The sequence below is a fragment of the Heptranchias perlo genome, chromosome 23 (assembly GCF_035084215.1).
Source record: "Heptranchias perlo isolate sHepPer1 chromosome 23, sHepPer1.hap1, whole genome shotgun sequence".
Classification (NCBI taxonomy): Eukaryota; Metazoa; Chordata; class Chondrichthyes; order Hexanchiformes; family Hexanchidae; genus Heptranchias; species Heptranchias perlo.
The window spans coordinates 25114516-25132484 of record NC_090347.1 but is presented as its reverse complement, the minus strand read 5'-3'; the positions used below and the strand labels follow the sequence as shown (position 1 = coordinate 25132484).

Genomic DNA, 17969 nt, shown 5'->3' with positions numbered 1-17969 from the left:
AGTCAGAAGGTGGACAAGAATAGGGAAGATGATGGGAGTAGAGTTTATTGAGTGAGTAGATGGAGCTGGAGGACTTCTAATAGAGAGCCCAGTAACTTGACATTTGTTGAGGAAATATTTCTAATCTGCACAAATGACCTGGATTCAAACGTACAATACAAGTTAGTCAAATTCATAGATCATACTAAACTAGAGTGAGTAGCTGAGGAACTAAAGAAAAACATAAAAAATTGCAAGTGGGCAGAGCAGTGGCCAATGAATTTTAGATATTGAAAGAAGAAATGGATGATAAATAAACGTTATTGAGAAGCTGATAGACATCTAGAGGTGACAGATTTACCAGGGGAGACTTTCCTGTGAGTCCCAAACTGGATGCTTGAGAGGCACTGTATACCTGAGACGTGTTTTAGCTGTATGGGAACAGGCATATAAACAGTAAACGGGTAGTAAGAGGAGGGGTGGGGATGATTAGGGACCATAAAGGAGATCTGCTCATGGAGGCAGAGGGGATGGCCAAGGTACGAAATGCATCTGTCTTTACCAAGGAGGAAGGTGCTGCCAGAGTCTCAGTAAAGGAAGATATAGTTGAGATACTGGGAGAGCTAAAAATTTATAAAGAAGAGGTACTAGAAAGGCTAGCTGTACTTAAAGTAGATAAGTCACCTGGTCCGGATGGGATGCATCCTAGGTTGCTGAGGGAAGTAAGGGTGGAAATTGTGGAGGTACTGGCCATAATCTTCCAAACATCCATAGATGCGGGGGTGGTGCCAGAGGACTGGAGAATTGTAAATGTTACACCCTTGTTCAAGAAAGGGTGTAAGGATAAACCCAGCAATCATAGGCCAGTCAGTTTAACCTCAGTGGTGGGGAAACTTTTAGAAACGATTATCCGGAACAGAATTAACAGTCACTTGGACGAGTGTGCATTGATTACGGAAAGCCAGCACGGATTTGTTAAAGGCAAATCATGTTTAACTAACCTGGTAGAGTTTTTTGATGAGTTATCAGAAAGGGTAGATGAGGGCAATGCAGTTGATGTGGTGTATATGGACTTTCAAAAAGCGTTTGATAAAGTGCCGCATGGTAGGCTTATCATCAAGATTGTGGCCCCTGGAATAAAGGGGGCAGTAGCAACATGGATATAGAATTGTCTAAGGGACAGGAAACAGAGAGTAGTGGTGAACGGTTGTTTTTCGGACTGGAGGGAGGTGTACAGTAGTGTTCCCCAGGGGTCGGTACTGGGATCATTGCTTTTCTTATTTTTATTATAGACTTGGACTTGGGTGTACAGGCACAATTTCAAAATTTGCAGATGACACAAAACTTGGAAGGGTAGTAAACAGTGAGGAGGATAGTGATAGATTTCAAGAGGATATAGACAGGCTGGTGGCATGGCTGGACACATGGCAGATGAAATTTAATGCAGAAAAATGTGAAGTGATACATTTCGGTAGGAAGAACGAGGAGAGGCAATATAAACTAGAGGGCACAACTCTAAAAGGGGTACAGGAACAGAGAGATCTGGGGGCATATGTGCACAAATCATTGAAGGTGACAGGGCAGGTTGAGAAAGAGGTTATAAAAGCATACGGGATCCTGGGCTTTATAAATAGAGGCATAGAGTACAAAAGTAAGGAAGTTATGATGAACCTTTATAAAACACTGGTTCGGCCACAACTGGAGTATTGTGTCTAGTTCTGGGCACCGCACTTTAGGAAAGATGTGAAGGCCTTAGAAAGGATGCAGAAGAGATTTACTGGAATGATTCCAGGGATGAGGGGCTTTAGTTACATGGATAGACTGGAGAAGCTGGGGTTGTTCTCCTTGGAACAGAGACGGTTGCGAGGAGATTTGATAGAGGTATTCAAAATCATGACGGGTCCGGACAGAGTAGATAGAGAGAAACTGTTGCCATTAGTGGAAGGGGCAAGACCCAGAGGACAGATTTAAAGTGATTGGCAAAGGATCCAAAGGTGACATGAGGAAAAGCTTTTTTACACACGAGTGGTTAGGATCTGGAGTGCACTGCCCGAGGGAGTGGTGGAGGCAGATTCAATCATGGCCTTCAAAAGGGAACTGGATAACTACTTGAAAGGAAAAAATGTGCATAGGGCGGGGGAGTGGGACTAGCTGGATTGCATAGAGCCGGCGCGGAATCGATGGGCCGAATGGCCTCCTTCGTGCTGTAACCTTAGAATCATAATTCTATGATTCTGAGATGCCTTACAATACTCACTTGTGGTCCTGCTGGCCCCACAAATTCATTCATTTTTTTAAACTTATCTTTTCTAGCGTGGCCTGCAGTGGTCCATTTAAGGACCTCTGGTTAGACTTCTCAATGCCTGGTACCAACAAGAGAAGCAGGTGCCAAGTGTACTCCGCCCATTGGCTCCTATGTCTGCCATAGGACCCCAATTAGCATGTTAGAATGAGCTTGCCTCCTGAAACATGAGCATCTGGGCCGCCTGTTTCAAAGTCCCCCAGGCAAACGGTCGCAGGTGTGAATGAAGTATGAATGGGGCAGTTAGTACAGCATCATGATTTACAAGCTGCTATCGTTCTGTTCCTGACCAGTGGAGTAAATTAAAATTAGCCCCATGGAATAAATTATATGGGGAGACCACTGCTTTGGAACCAGTTCACAGAGACACTGTGCCCATTCAACTCCCTACCCATTTACAAAGACCCCCTTTCCTTCTTCAGTGCTCCCAGTACATTATGGCACTCTTTTCCTACCCCACCCCACTCAACCCAACCCATTTCAAGCTGGTACCGATCTACTACTCCCTGTCTTCAAGCTGGCACTCTTCTTCACCCAGTTCAAACTGGTACTTTTCCCCTACTCCCATTGCGTTGATACTCTTTCTCTTCCCCCCCCCCCCCACCCCACCCCCGGTTAATGCTGGCACACTCACTCCTCATTCCTCACTTAATGTTGGCATTGCCCTTTTTCCCCACCCCAAAGTGCTTCTTCCCTTTCCCACCCCATTCATTGTCATCCATGTTCCTCTTCATCCCCCTTCTCTTCTCTTCCCTTCATTGCCATCCATCCTCCCTTCCCTCTGTTCCACTCCAGCCTGAGTCTGGCTGCTAATAGATTGAACCCGAGCATCTCTCTCCTGAATGCTAATGACAATGGGCCCAATTTTAGCACCCGCTATCGGGTGCGTTCTCGGCGGGGGGGCCTCAAAAATTGCGAAATCCAGGATCCTGACCAGATCCCGCCTCGATCCCGCCCACTTCCGGGTTCCCCGCTGACGCGCCGGCGTGCGCACGCAGCCCCCGCTGGTGGGAATCCTGCAGGCAATTAAAGCCAGCGGGATGCCACTTGAGAGTATTTACTTAGCTATTTCAGGTCATTGACTGACCTGATTAAGGGACTGTGTGTGATTTTGGATCAACATGGGACTGTTTCCCACACTGGGGGAAACACTCCCAGATCGAATGGACGTGTTGCAGCTGTCAGCCTGTGGCAGCTGCAAAGGTCCATTTAACAGGTGCGGGGGAGGTGGGGGAGACCCTCACCCATTGCAGGAGGCCACTCTGTCACTTGGGACAAAGTTTGGCCTCCACCACCCTCCTCCTGACGGTCAAAGTCACCAACCTGCACACTTACCCCGGGGTCCGGAGACATGTACCTACCTTGCGGACCCCCTCAGATGTACATCTTGCGGATGGGGGCCGCCATAGCTGCAGTCATGACCTCCTCGGAGGGCGAACAGCATCACCATCCACGCCGTCCACCTCTGACACGTGGAGCTCCACAACACAGTGCTGTGACACATCCACCTGTACAGCAGGAGGGAGGGCTACCGCAGAGAGAGATGCGTCGCAGAGGGCACTACCCTCGCCACAGGGTCCACAGACCGAGGCTCAGCCTCCTGGACCTCTCTGAGCAGCAGTGCACACGGAGGCTCAGAGTCACTCGACATGTAGCCGTGGACATCTGCAGCCTCTTTCATGCCAAGCTGCTCCTGGCTGGCCCGTGCACCATCTTCCTACCTGTCGGTGTCAAAGTCACCACTGCCCTCCCGAACTTCTCCTCCACAGCCTTCCAGGGTGCAACCGGGGTCATCGCCGATGTCTCTCAGTCGTCTGCGCAGAAGAGCCCTGCAAATACACCTACACCCACTCTGCAGTGACACAATGGGTGGCATCAGTGGTGGGTCCTCATAGTGATACCCAGGAGCGGGCATTATTGCACAAACCGGACAGGATTGGCGAAGACATGGCAGTGGTGGTGCCAATATAATGTGTGATGTGAGTTGTTCTGAAATTCAATATAAGTAACAACCATGACAAACCCTCAAACACCCTTGTGCATCCCCTTCATGCTCACGACACGTTTGCCTTACGTTGCCTACTGCACATATGTGATGCATGCCCTGTTGCTGCAGCACAGGTGGTGGCAGGTTGAGTGAGGCTGGCCGTGAGAGAGATGCACGAGAGGGTGAGTATGGGATAGAGCCATGAGATTGTATGAGGATTGGGTTGCGTGGTAGTGGCGGGATGAGTACTGGCGAGGTGAGTAGGTGCAGGTAAGCTGAGGATGGGGTTTGAGTGGGTATGAGGGGTGATGTGACAGAGTAGTGTTGGCAGTGCCGAAGGAGATGTGGGGTGGGGGCAGTGATGTGGCAGACGGAGTGTAGGGGAAAGACTACGTGTACTCACTTTGGCTGACCTACTGAGGTCATTGGACCGCCTCCTGCACTGTGCGCAGGTGGGCGATATGTTGGTGGCGCAGGTGACCCCCCTCTGCCTCCTCGAGCCAGGCCTTCCTGGTGGCGGAGGCGGGGCGCTTCCTCCCGCCCGCCGGGTGGAAGATCTCTGTCCTCCCCCCTCCTCCTCACCCCATGTATTGATACCTGGGGTGAGACATCATTTAACTGGGAGCAGCCTTCCCCCTGGGCTGCTCCATGCAGTCATCTTTGCTATTGGTTGCAGCATCTGTCAGTGGAGGACTGCCCCTTTAAATAGAGCGCCTCCAGCTGACAGATCTTACTGCGCATGCGCAGCCCGCCCGACGCGCAGATCAGCAGCGGGGAACCTGGAGGAGCAGGTAAGTGTCTCCAATTAGCGGGTTGCCTGCTACGATCGCGCGGGAAACTCACTAATTTCACCGGGCGCGCTTGCCCATCCGCAGGGAATCCGCACCCCTGGTAAAATCGGGCCCAATGATTCTGGTTTCCATGTACTAGAGGTAGGAATTCCATTTTCACAAGAATTACGACCTACTCTGTATAGAATCCTTCCATTATTCTAGGAGCGACTTCGAGGGGCCTGACTTAGCAAAGGGTGGAATTGAGGGAAGAGGAGATCATCCATAATGATTTTTGTCAGGAAATGTTGGCAGACTCCAAAGACACTGACTGATGGTGTGAAACACTAACAGTGGCATATTAGCTTCCTTTGCGTGAGACATTGAATCCTCTTCCAGTGGTTCAGGTGGATATTATAAATCCCATGGCACTATTCAAAGAAGTGACCTGGCCAACATTCCTCCTTTAATCGGCAACACAAGAAGCAGATTAACTGCTCTTTCGTCTCATTACTGTTTTTGGGATCTTACAGTGTGCAAAATTGCTTCTGTGTTCATCTACAATATTTATCCCTCAACCAACATCACTGAAGAAAATTATCTGGTCATTTACCTCATTTCTGTTTGTGGGAGCTTGCTGTGCATAAATTGGTTGCCGTGTTTCCTACGTTACAACACTGACTATATTTCAAATAAAGTACTTCATCGGCTGTAAAGCACTTTGGGACATCCTGAGGTCATGAAAGGTGCTATATAAATGCAAGTTTTTTCTTTGCAATAACAAACAGAAATTGCATTTCAAGGTGCTTCATTGTATAGGAACATTTTGACACATTTTTGAGATGTTATGGGTACTGTATAAAAGTAAAGCTTTCAAGCTGTGATTTTAATTTTTAATCCTTTTCTTCTTTATCTTAATTTCCTTAGTTTTAACTCACTTTTCCATCCTCTTTCCCCCCTCCCCCCTTCTGTATTTTTCTGTCAAGCTTTCCCTGACCCATTTTCTAAAGTTTACTTTTATGTTTTTTCTTCTTCAATAAATTGTTTCTAAATTTGGTAGAATAAGGATCGACTTTACGGCCCATTGTCAGTGCGTAGCGGAAAATCACAAGCATGCTGCCAGCAATTTAGCCAAGCGTGCTGATGGTGAATGAAGACTCTTAAAATCTAATACTCCCATAAACTTTGAACTAAAGACACACTAGTCAGCCTATTAACCCTGCTCATTCCATAAACTGGCTGCACCTTTCATTGTTACGAATTCTCTTCAGGGAAGAGAATAACCACAGGTAAAACTTTCAAGAAAGGAAAACCCCTTAAAAAAAAATCCCTAATGCCTGTGACAGAAATTGAACTATATTCCAGGATATCCATCTAACATCATGATCTGGATTGTTCAACCTTGACCAGTTGCTTTTCAGAGGTTATATTTCCATAGTTCCAACAGGTTTGAAATCAGGGTTTCATATGTGTATATGTACTGATAGAACCTTCCTCTGTTTTCTTAGCCAGGGAATGTAGAGTTGACTTAAGCACAAAGTGATAGCCAGCTGCTTTAGTCCGTTTGTGGACCCTTAACCCAGAATAGAGCTTCAAACTCTATTAGCTACTGACTGTAGCTATTATTAAATTGTCTCCGGTCCCACTTTCAAATTTAAATTCTGTTGTTAAAATGCAAGGCTTTATCACTTGCTGTCTATCCAATCAAACTGCAGCAAACAGTATTCATTCAGATTTATAAAGCAAACATTTTTAATATATCACATAATATCATCTCGGGTCTCACAGCAACAAAAATAATGAGTTTTCTATTGAGATTGAAGCATGGTTTTCCATGTGTATGCATCCATTCCATGCTTGGTAATGTAGTGGGTTTGATGATTGACAGTGGATGTGTTTAGAGATGGTGTGAACTAGGAGCTTGTGTCTGAGGAAGATTGTGCTATTCACTGTACAATGTCTTTAAGCTATTTTAAGAAGTGTGTCCTTTATTCACTACACTGTATGCTAGACCAAAAACTTCTATAGGGGAAGACATGTTCAGAAAAATAATCTCATTATATTAAACGGCAGGTAGGCATTGTTAAAACCTCTGTAGCTTCTCTTCATTTGAAATTTATTTGTAAAGGATGTGCACTGGATAATGCTGGTTTCGGAAATGTACGCTGAATGACATTGGATGTGATAACTAATTTACATCTATGCCATTCATGAGTTACTGGCCTGTCATTCTGAGTGGTGTGTCTTCCATACACCATTAGCTGCCCACTGTAATTCATTCTGTACGGTATATGAATTTAATATTTTAATTGTTTTTAAATATTTTAAAAATGTAGCACACTGATGCCACCTAGGGGCTGTTGCACAAGGAATATTTTCACTGTCCTGGATTATGATATCATGTTTAATAGAAAAATAGTGCCGATTGAAATGATACACCATTGATGTACCCTTTACGTATTTGTAAATATCACTGACCTACAGTGGATAAAGTGAGGTTCTGGTAGTTAAAAATGTATGAGGGTTTTAAATTGTTGACAGAAATTCTCAGTAGTCCTGCCAAATATATTCAGGGATCAAAATAAATCTTTCCAGAATCTGAACTGTTAAGTGTGTGTTGACTTTTCTGGGGTGAATTAAAGGTCATGGCAAGTCTCTTTACTCATCATATCAAGCATCTGAACTGAAATATAGAATCCTAGTAGCCGAAGCCCATGCGAGCAGACATTCTAATGATAATGTAAAAATTAAATACTGAATTTTAATTTCCCTGGATATCCTGAGCCTTATAATTTATACAAAAATCCACCTGTAAAGTTGAATGCTTTCATCTGTTGTGAGTTTGCTCTCTGTGCAACAGCTCCAAAATATGGAATCTATTGGGCCTATGGAATGCATATTGTGAAAAAGACAACATAGGAAAAGGAGTAGGCCATTCAGCCCCTCAAGTCTGTTCCGCATTCAATTAGATCATGGCTGATCTGTATCTTAACTCCATCTACCAGCCTTGGTTCCATAATTCTTAATACCCTTACCCTACAACACAATGGAAATGTTTGAAATCTAAATTGTAGCAGATGACAGCAGATGTACTCCCAAATTGATTGAATTGCAGTTAATATTTTATACTGCGATCTTGTGTTATTTTAAATGACAAAACAGACCAAAGGCCAACTAGCCACATTGTTGCTTTAAATGGACACTTTTGCTCACATTATGTCTTCTTATTTGGGGCAGGAGATGGAAGAAATTTCACACGATCTAAGAAAAAAGGCCAAAGAAGAGAAGGAATCTATTGAGAAGACAAAACCGGTAGGAATATATTTCTCCAATGCAAAAGATTGAGATTGATTTTCCAAATATTTACCACTGTTGCTGTGCATCGGGACAATTGCCAAAGAGGAATGATCCATAAATGTTTCCACAGAAAAATTTGTTGGTGGTCAGTTTACACCGTCAAGAAATTTGCGATCCTGTTTTTAAATGTGTATCTGAAATTAATGTTTTAGGCCGAGCATTTTTTTAACATAAAATATTGAATAAGTAAATTTGTGAGAAAAGGGATTTCTGAATTACCATTTGAAGCATTGGGATGATTAGTGCTCCTGGTAAATCTAGGCTACATTGTTCATTGCAAAGCATCTGTTATGACCATAGGTTCTCATTGTAATGGAATTATTTGTTTTTCATGGAAATTTATTAAACTGCCCATGTTGTCCGCATGTATTTTTTATATAAAATAAAGCATAGGGTAATAAATACGCTAACATGAAAATGGGGTAAACTTGGAAACTAGCAAAAGCTGACCGACTGCTTCAAAAAAGCTTGACAACTCAAAGTTACTCTGATGACATTTAATTACGCTGAAAGTGCAGTGGGAAACTGATTTGTAACTTGAGCTGTAGGTACACCCAACTCCATTCACTGATATTGGAGAAAATGAATCATAATTACATGAAAACTAAAGGAGGTAACAAGTGCTAAAGACACAATGTGTATTTTTTAGAATGCCTGGGGATATTCCCCCTCTCCCCAGAAAAGTTTGATTTGTGTACATTTTCTGGAATTTTACAGTCTCTCATGAACATGACGATTGCATGTTTATTTTATCTTTTGAGGAAGGGAAATTTACTCAATTTTATTGAACTCTACGTGTGTTATTTGGGAATTAATTATTTTCTTTACATTTTGTCCCAGTAGCAGCAAGTAGCATGTTACTTGGAGAAAGAAAACATTAATTTTCTTCTTCAAATTTGCCCAATAGCAAATAAGGATTTATACCATCTTATTGCCCATTAGGATCATTCCAGTAGGCAGCAGGTTTAGAATTGTACCCTTTCAAATGCATTTCCCACTCTGCTCTCAATCCCAGTCCAATGTCCCTGTGGTGCATTTCTAAAAGGGGACATGTTTCCTCCTGAAAACTTTGAATTTTTTTACATTAAGAATGATGCATTCTGATTAATTTTCAACACTTCTACACTTCCCAACTGATATATATATAATTTTAAATTAAATTTAGGTTTTCAGCAGAGCAACCAGATCATCACTTACAAGTATGTAATGCACATGTGTGTTTCAGGCCTTAATGCCGAAGGGATCAAGGGATGTGGGGAAAAAGCGGGAACAGGGTACTGAATTAGACGCTCAACCATGATCATTTTGAATGGCGGAGCAGGCCCAAAGGGCCGAATGGCCTACTCTTGCTCCTAGTTTCTATGTTTCTATTTTATAATTCAAATGATTATGTTGCACACAAAAATCTCTGTTCATTTTCATTTAAAAAAATCATATAATGCAAATTTTTTTTAAAAACCAATTGATTTATTTTTATGACACCGTAGGTATGTAGAGTGGATAACTATCTTCCCAATTTCCAGATCACACATGGTGTAAAACTGCATCTACGACCATTCCAAATTGTGTTTACTCTATTCCATAATGTAAAAGTATCTTTAGGTTTGTGTGTCTATAGGTGCAGATTGAAGCAATAACTCTACGTTTTTTCACACTGCAATTCTTCGAAACAATTTTATTTTTGCTCCTTGGTCAAATGAGCTTATCCAGTGAGGAGCTGAGCCACACCAATCAGGTTCCATGTATGATCTGTGCTGAGCTAACTGATCTTATCTGGAGCTGCATTAGGTGAACTATAATTGGTGCTGGGTAAGGAAAATTAGATTCCCACCTCTGATTACAATCCAACAACCCCTGCTGGAATTGCACATGTTCAACATCATGAGGTCAGGATGGGTTTGGCTGTGATGCCCCCTCCATCCAACAGCATGCCAGTACTTGCTGTCAAGGCTCACACATGAATAATGGGCCACAGTGGTTGGATACTGGATAATAATCTACACCCATGGATTTGTAACCAGCAAGGAGTCAATGTCATCATTGGTGAGAGAAATAAAATTTTAAAAATAAGCTTTCTAAAAAAAATTGTGGAAATGCTTTTAAAATGCCTGCCAAGCTTCCAGGTAAAATGAGATGTTGTAATGGAACTCTCTACATGCTGTGCATTCTAATTGTATGCATTCTATCATAAATAAAGCCATTAACAGTATATAATCAGGTAGTATGGTTAACTACAAGCAATCGTTAATTATTTTAATAAATTAAATGCAGTGTATTTTCCTCTTTATTAATGCATAGCTGAAACAAATTTCCTCCTACTATCCGTGTATTTGGAGCTCATAGCACTAAACATTACTAGCGGGAGATTATCCGTTATAAATTCAATTACAGTAGCACCTCCTGTGATTTCTTAGTCATTTCGAATCTTCTTTGTAAATGATTTTTCTCATCAAAAATCAGAACAAACCCCCATTAGTAATTTAGATTAATTATTATGACTTAATATGTCCCAGTGGAACCTTTTGAATGAATTAATTATAAACATCAACAAAATAGTGTTAGTTTTCCCCTGTTGGCATTATGACAACATTAAAACTGCAATAACTCATATTTGAAAAGTTAATTCCAAGAAGATGCCTATATAAAACATTTAATTAAATGGTGAAATAAATTACACATGTTAAAACAGATGGTTTTGAATCAGGCAGCTGTAAGCCGTGAATATAACAAGGGACAAAACTGGGAAAACCGGTGATTAGATAAAGATGTAATGAAGACCAATCTTATTTCACTGAGGAAACATCAGCATGCAAATACAGACAGAACATTTTAAAGCAAAAGATTAAATTTGTTTCTGTTCCAATATATACATTATGTGCAAAATAATCAGTTGCATTGATGAATCTTTTATCAAAACTATGATCAATACTTAACAATTTATCCTGCAGCTAGATAGGGGTGATTGTTTTCCTTCATTATAAGCATAGCTTTGATATTGGTAGAGTCGTATTCCTTAAATTTAGCTGTTCCCGCTGGCTTCGACTCCTATTAGCCAACCACTTGGATAATTGCTCTATTGCATTTATCCGTGTACGTTGCCTTGAAAAGAGGAAGAAATTGTTGTGGAATGGAATATGCAGGTGGCAGCTGCAAGCCCCCGAACTACAGCCGAGAGAAAAGGGGAGTCTTGCTGAAATACTGGAGTGGTTCGGTGCAGTTTCATTATTTTATTTTAAGACGATAACGTCAATTAAAAATTACAGTTTCTACGTTATTAATATTGATTCTGCAGTCAACAATGAAACTCCAGAGAAGATTAAGCTCCTGTACTGCCCATTCCCTTCTTAGGGTTTTCATCTTGGTTTAATTTTTGTCTGTTAAAATGTCTGCAAATATTTTTTGTAGAAATTCCAATTTGTAACTCTGAAAATATGTTAAGATGAAATAAACAAGTTCAAGAATAAAATGGATGTCAAAAACATCAAACTATAATGTCAAAACATTTAAATGAGCATACCCTTGACATTTAAGTGGTTATTAAGTGTTACATAAAGCCACTTTTAAATTTAGTTGCTGTTTGTATGGACACAGTTTGACATTTTTTCCCCTGAATTGCTAAAGAAATGGGTATGAATTTCAGATTAATGTCTACAGTGATATCTTCCTCATAACATCTGCGACAGATACTGTTGATGAAAAACAGACATAAAGGGGAATGTTTCCCACTTTGGAAGGGAGTGTTTGCTCTCACACACCAAATATTTTCAGATGTAACTTGCACATTTTTAAGAAGTACTTATCTGCATTAATTTCAGCATCACAGTATGCTAATTTACATAATCTATGTGCAATAGATATAAACATATATTTCTGTGCCAGATTGTTTCTCTGTGAACATGGGGATTATATGGGTCACAGCTTTAAACTCTATAGACCAGGTAAGTTGGATGATGAGAGTATAGTTCAACTAAAACTGCCACCTCTGAACTATCTAACCCTTCCTTGGTAAAGGCAGAGAAAATCTTTAAAACACAATCATCTAGTAAGTAAAGTTCAGGTGCTTGCTGGCACCTACGCTGAGTTATTGTCCATGATAAAAGAATAAGTCAAAGAGCAATATGTTTCTATTCTAGGAAAAATCCAGCCTGACTGGAATGGAGATCCAAATTATTATTGTTTAAAGATTAATGAACAGAATGGCTAATTGTATTAGTGATCCTGCAAGTTAAAAATAGGCAAGCTGGGCTCCCCTGATAAGCTTGTAAGTAAAGGTACCATCTGGTACAGTACTAAGCCAGACAGGTGAGAAGGTTGCTAGTTAATTTGTATTGAGTTAGATGATCCCAATCACAGTTGGGGCACTACGGTTGGCGACAGCACCTCTAAGCTAAGGAGGGGAAAGATCAGCTAAGAATCCCAATCTTGTTTGCAATTCATGACGCCTGCTGGAAAATGGTGTGGTGTGGACATTAGATAAGAACAGGATTGGGCGCAGCAGTGATACCCCCCCATGCATGAAGAACTTCAGCAAGATACTGGAGATCTGTGCTCAGTATAGGTGTATTCTATTTTTAAGAAGGTCATGCAAATCTGTTCATTTTAGAATGTAGATATGCCATATGGAAGCAAACATTAGGACTTGGTTGAATAGTTATTCAATCTAGACTTCTGATGTGAATCAAACAAAATGAAAGATCATGAATGCATAACATTAAGTAATTTAAATTTGATATCATTCTACATTCTAAATGCAAAATCTATATACCTTGTGAAATTGATAATTGCGCTTTTACAAAGCATGTTTCTTCGCCCTAAAAGTGTTAGGATTAGAAGTACTGAATCCTGTATGACATGCATTTCATAAGTTTTTATCTTGAACTTTTAAGTTTATAATTTATTTCATAATTGTCTGAATTTAATGACCATGTAAGTACATTTGAAAAGCAACATACCGGATTTTGAACATTCTCATTTATCTTGCATGTAAGATTTGTGGATTTGGAATAGTGTTGGTCTCGAGCAGTTGACTGTGTGCTGCCCAACAAAATACAATACATTGGTACAAAGAGGAAACCATCAGTTCTGACGTTAAATTCTTCAGCGTGCTTGCAATGTTCTTAATTTTTGCAGCTGAGGGACCTGCCTTTAGTTACTTGATTGCGATATTGGCATTTCCATCTAACTAATCACCAAGACAGAGCAAGCTAACCTACGAGTGAACAATTTTTAGCTGCAGAAGATGCATATTGATTAACTGTACTGCAGCCTTAATCTGCAGCTGTTACTGGCACCTTGCACTGAATTAAAAATTAGATTGACTGGTAAACACACAGCATTGTTGTCGACATGGGGTACTGTCAGCCAAGACTATTTGAAAACTAGACAAACAATAGAGTAAAATTAACCTAGGCCTTTTGCCTGTTATTCCTTCTGTCTTTTCAATTAATTCTTTTCCACCCTGCTGATCTCTGTTTTTAAAACTGCTTGACTAGCCTGAAGTACTTCCCACCGTTACGCTGTAGGTCAAAGTGATATCAAACCTCATTTTCAATTCAGTAGGGGCAGCTGTTCAACAAGGATTTATTGTTTTGTTAACTCTTCCTGAGCTAAATTCACGGAAGAGTTTAGTGCTGAACAAACCTTCCATGATTAAGCTGTGACAAATGTGAGCATTTTCAGGTTGGTTAGCTACCAAATTTGGTTGCCTTGAAAAGTGACAAAATATAAAACAGATTTTGTAACTATAGATTGGCAGCTAAATTTACCTTTAAATTGACAGGAAATGTTAAGTACTTGTGCATACCAAACAGTCATTTAAAAAAAAAAATGATTCTAGGAATTATGTTCTAGAAATTCCCATTGTCATTACACATGCATTGCACAGGCTTCCCTGGATGAGAAATTCCTTTTGTCTGTAACTCAGTTAGTTAACTGGTTGATTCAGTCTCTATTGTCAAGACCTTGAACCTGCAGTGCAATTTGCCCACATTATGGAGGTGATTTTAAACCTCAAGAACGGGTGGGTTGGGGGCAGGTTGGAGTTGGAAATAGTTGTTTTTTGGCTCGCGACCACAACCCGGCTTTATTTCCGGGTTTAACCTCAGCGCAGAAAAGTACAGACTTCCCCCGGGAACGCAAAGTCCGAAAATTTTGAGGTTGCGACCCAGAAAAACAATTATTTTCAACTCCCACCTGCTCTTGGGGTTTAAAATCACCCCCTTTGCCACTGGGTGCGTGAAATATGGAAGTATTGTCATAATAATGCTATCAACAAAGGACAATTAAACCAGGAGTCATAAAAAGAAGAAATAAAATATAAAGAAACACAGAGGAAATGAACTTCATAGGTTACTCACTTTTAGACAGTCACTAAACTATTCTTGAGCGATGTAAATATGTCAGTCGTACAAATGTGCAAGAAGTCAAATGTCTGCACTTCCATGCAGTTCAAATTCCTAGCAGGTACACAAGAAGGAGGCTGCCCTTCATTGCACTTTCTGAATTGTGCCACAGATCTCGTATATTTTATTACAAGCCACAACTACATGGGGAATTTTAACTCCCAGGCTGGAAGCTGGCAGGATGCGCGAGTTGCTCGCTTGAGAACTGCTGTTGTAGGCCCGGTCAATTTTAACGGCCAGGCCTCGTTAACATCCCACCGGCCAGCTTCCCGTCCGAAAGTGGTGTCCAGAGGTAGCTTGCTGGCTTTGGGAATACAAAGACAAAAGGCACGGAGGCCACCAGGTTAGTGGGGGAGGGGGTGGGTATGAGAGAGGGTGTTCGAGAGGGTGGGAGAGGAGAACCTGGGGTGAAAGAGGCCTAGACTTTTTTTGTGGGGTCCAAAGGAATATTCCTGCTCCTCCGAGCCCCACAAAGATATGTTTTACGTTTACCTCACAGGGGCCTCCACTGGGTATCCTCCAGGTTTTACTGAGCAGAGTATCCACAGGAGGTGCCTCGCTCCATAGGCCATTAAAATACTGCCCAGTGCACACAGCATTTCCTGATAGATGCCCATACGCCACCTTAGATATCTTGGACCCTCAAAGTAAGCATCTGAGTTCTCTGCAACAGAACTAGTATGCGACCTTGCCCTCCGGCGAGCACTCGTGCCCAGTGAGTCACCACATGTTAATACTTCTTCTAACCTAGCCTCTAAAGTCCGTGTGGTGCCAATATCTGAGCTGGTACTAGCGCGAGTTGGATTGAGTGACGGCACATCTTCCTGAAGGCTGTCCTCCTCTTTCTCCACTGGCGCAAGGCTTCTACATTCTCAGCAGCTGAAATGAAAGAGAGGGACAAGGGTTAGCTTGTAGTGTAAAGGGAGAGCAGAGAGAGAGAGAGAGAGAGAGAGGTGGCTGGTGAAAGCATCTGCAGCTTGTCATGCAGAGGGCGTGGGGTGAGAGAGAAGTCAGCAGGGACAAGGAGGGTGAGGTATGAAGAAACCCTGCACGACCTTCCCTCCAGTGTTGCCAGTCACTGTGGCCTTAACTATGCCCTTGCTAATGATGGCAAGCATGCTTTCTTCGAGGGGGGAGAAGGTGTGCAGGCGGGTTCCTCCTCCCCCGATGCCAGCCTGCTCTCTGGCATTGTGTGTAATAATCTTCTACAATCTGTGTTGGTGAGAGTCTTGTGAGGTGTTTGGAGAATGTGGCTGTCAGCTGTCATGGTAGAATAGCTGATAGCATGTGAGTTGTGGGTAAGTGAGGGTTGTAATTGTAGTGAGTGTGTGAATATGAGAAGAAGGAGGTATAACAAAGTGTGGTGCAGTGATTGTAGGAGAGAGGGGAACTGGAGGAGGTGAGTATTGTGATTAATGAGGCTGTAAGTAGTGAAGCTGTGAGCAGAGAGTAAGAGAGCAGTTTTCTTTACCTTGACAACTCTAGTTAGATCATTGAATTTCTTCCGGCATTGCAGCCATGTCCTGGGTGCAATGCTCCTGGTATTCACATGCTATACAACTTCTTCCCACAGATGTTCGAGTGGATACTTGGAGGGCTTCCTGCCCCTTGTGGGAGACAGAGGATGTCCCTCCTTCTGTCCACTGGCTCCACCGGGACTTCCAATGCAACATCACAGAACCTTGGTGCCCCGTCACTAGTTGCTTCAGCCATAGCTCCACTCAGAACTGTTTCCTTGGTGTCTGCAGCCAGAATGCACTTGCCCTTTAAGAGGTGCTGGCTGCCTTTAAGTAGTGTCAGAGGCACTTGATATCCAGCCCCCCCTTACAGGCCTGCCAATGAGTAGCACTAGCTGCTGCCTGCATGATGATCATGATCAGCCAGCACAAATATTACGTGCTGCCTGTGTCACTTGTAACAGGGGTATGCAGCACACGTCCCGCCCTGTGTGCCCGATTCCGGGAGCGATTGGATTTCTCGGCCATGGTTTTCAGAAATTAAGGCAAAGAATAAGAGTATTTTGAAAGGGTTATTTAAATTTGGCATTTATGGGGGTGCTGCAGTAGATTTGACTCTTCTATCCTAAGTACTATTGTATGTTACAATATGGGCAGTGAAAGAGCCACTTGACACCATCTGCCATAGTGTCAAATTTAGCAGTGTTAGAAGTAATAATCCTGTGTGCAGCATTCACAATGAGAGTGCTGAATTGAGTGCTAAATAACAGGCTTTTAATATGTCTGATTTAATCAGTGGTTTCTATCTCAGTTTGTGCAACGCATTTTCAAAATAGCTTATCATATTCAAGTATGATTGGATCTCTTCCTTTAAGAAAAGATTAGTCTGTGCTCAGTGTTTTAGCATGAATGGCTTGGACAATGATTAGCAAAGAATGAATTTGTGTTCAGGAATGTTCCATTATCACATTAATTTTATTGAAAAACAGGCACCTGGATATAAAATAAGACTGTTGATAAATAACATTGAAACATCCTAACCACAGATATACTAAGTATTGTATATGTACTTCATATAGATATTTGGAAAGGAAGTAGAGGAGGACTCCGACATGTTTTAAATCAAAGCCTCAAAGATGTAACAGTAGATCATTTCAAACACTGCCCTTCATCTAGTGTTTAATTACAGTACGCACACATGGGCTTGTAATGGCTGATTAGATCTACATGTAGAAGGAATTCCTTTAATCTTATTTTAATGAATGCCTGTTATCCTAGAACACAGAGGTTGCTGTGACAAATATGAAGCAGTTCTATCTCGTGTTGGTCTGTTAGCTGTCCCTTTAAATCAGACACAATACATGAGTTTTTAAATAGCCACCTGCAGCCTCTGATCTGTTTCATTACTTATATTCTGAAGTTGTTTTTACAGTCTCTCTGGTAACCAGATTGAGAAGGAATCCAACAATATTTTCAAATATTTACAGACTTCTTAATTGGTTCAGTTATGATTGTGACCGTATTATTTTTTTAAATGAGACTACCAATTATCAATTTCTAACAAGCTGTAGCAACAGATAGACAGCTGTATAAAGGAACAAATGGACAACAGTCCTCTGAGTGTAACTGAATCAAACAGACTCAGATCTTCGTAAAGGGTCAGGTCGGTTTTAGCTGCCTCCAATAGCTCATAGGAGACAAGAAGGAGGGGAGATG

General features: G+C 41.8%; 1 protein-coding gene across 7 annotated transcripts in view; it reads left to right on the top strand.

Moving 5' to 3' along the window:
• Positions 1 to 17969, top strand: part of tnrc6c1 (trinucleotide repeat containing adaptor 6C1) — a 462004-nt gene that overhangs the window by 9285 nt on the left and 434750 nt on the right. For all 7 annotated transcript variants that reach the window (XM_068004210.1, XM_068004207.1, XM_068004212.1 and 4 more), the window contains exon 2: positions 8276 to 8350. In XM_068004210.1, coding sequence (XP_067860311.1) covers positions 8279 to 8350 — 72 coding nt within the window. In that variant the 5' untranslated portion in view covers positions 8276 to 8278. The remainder of the gene's footprint in view (positions 1 to 8275; positions 8351 to 17969) is intronic.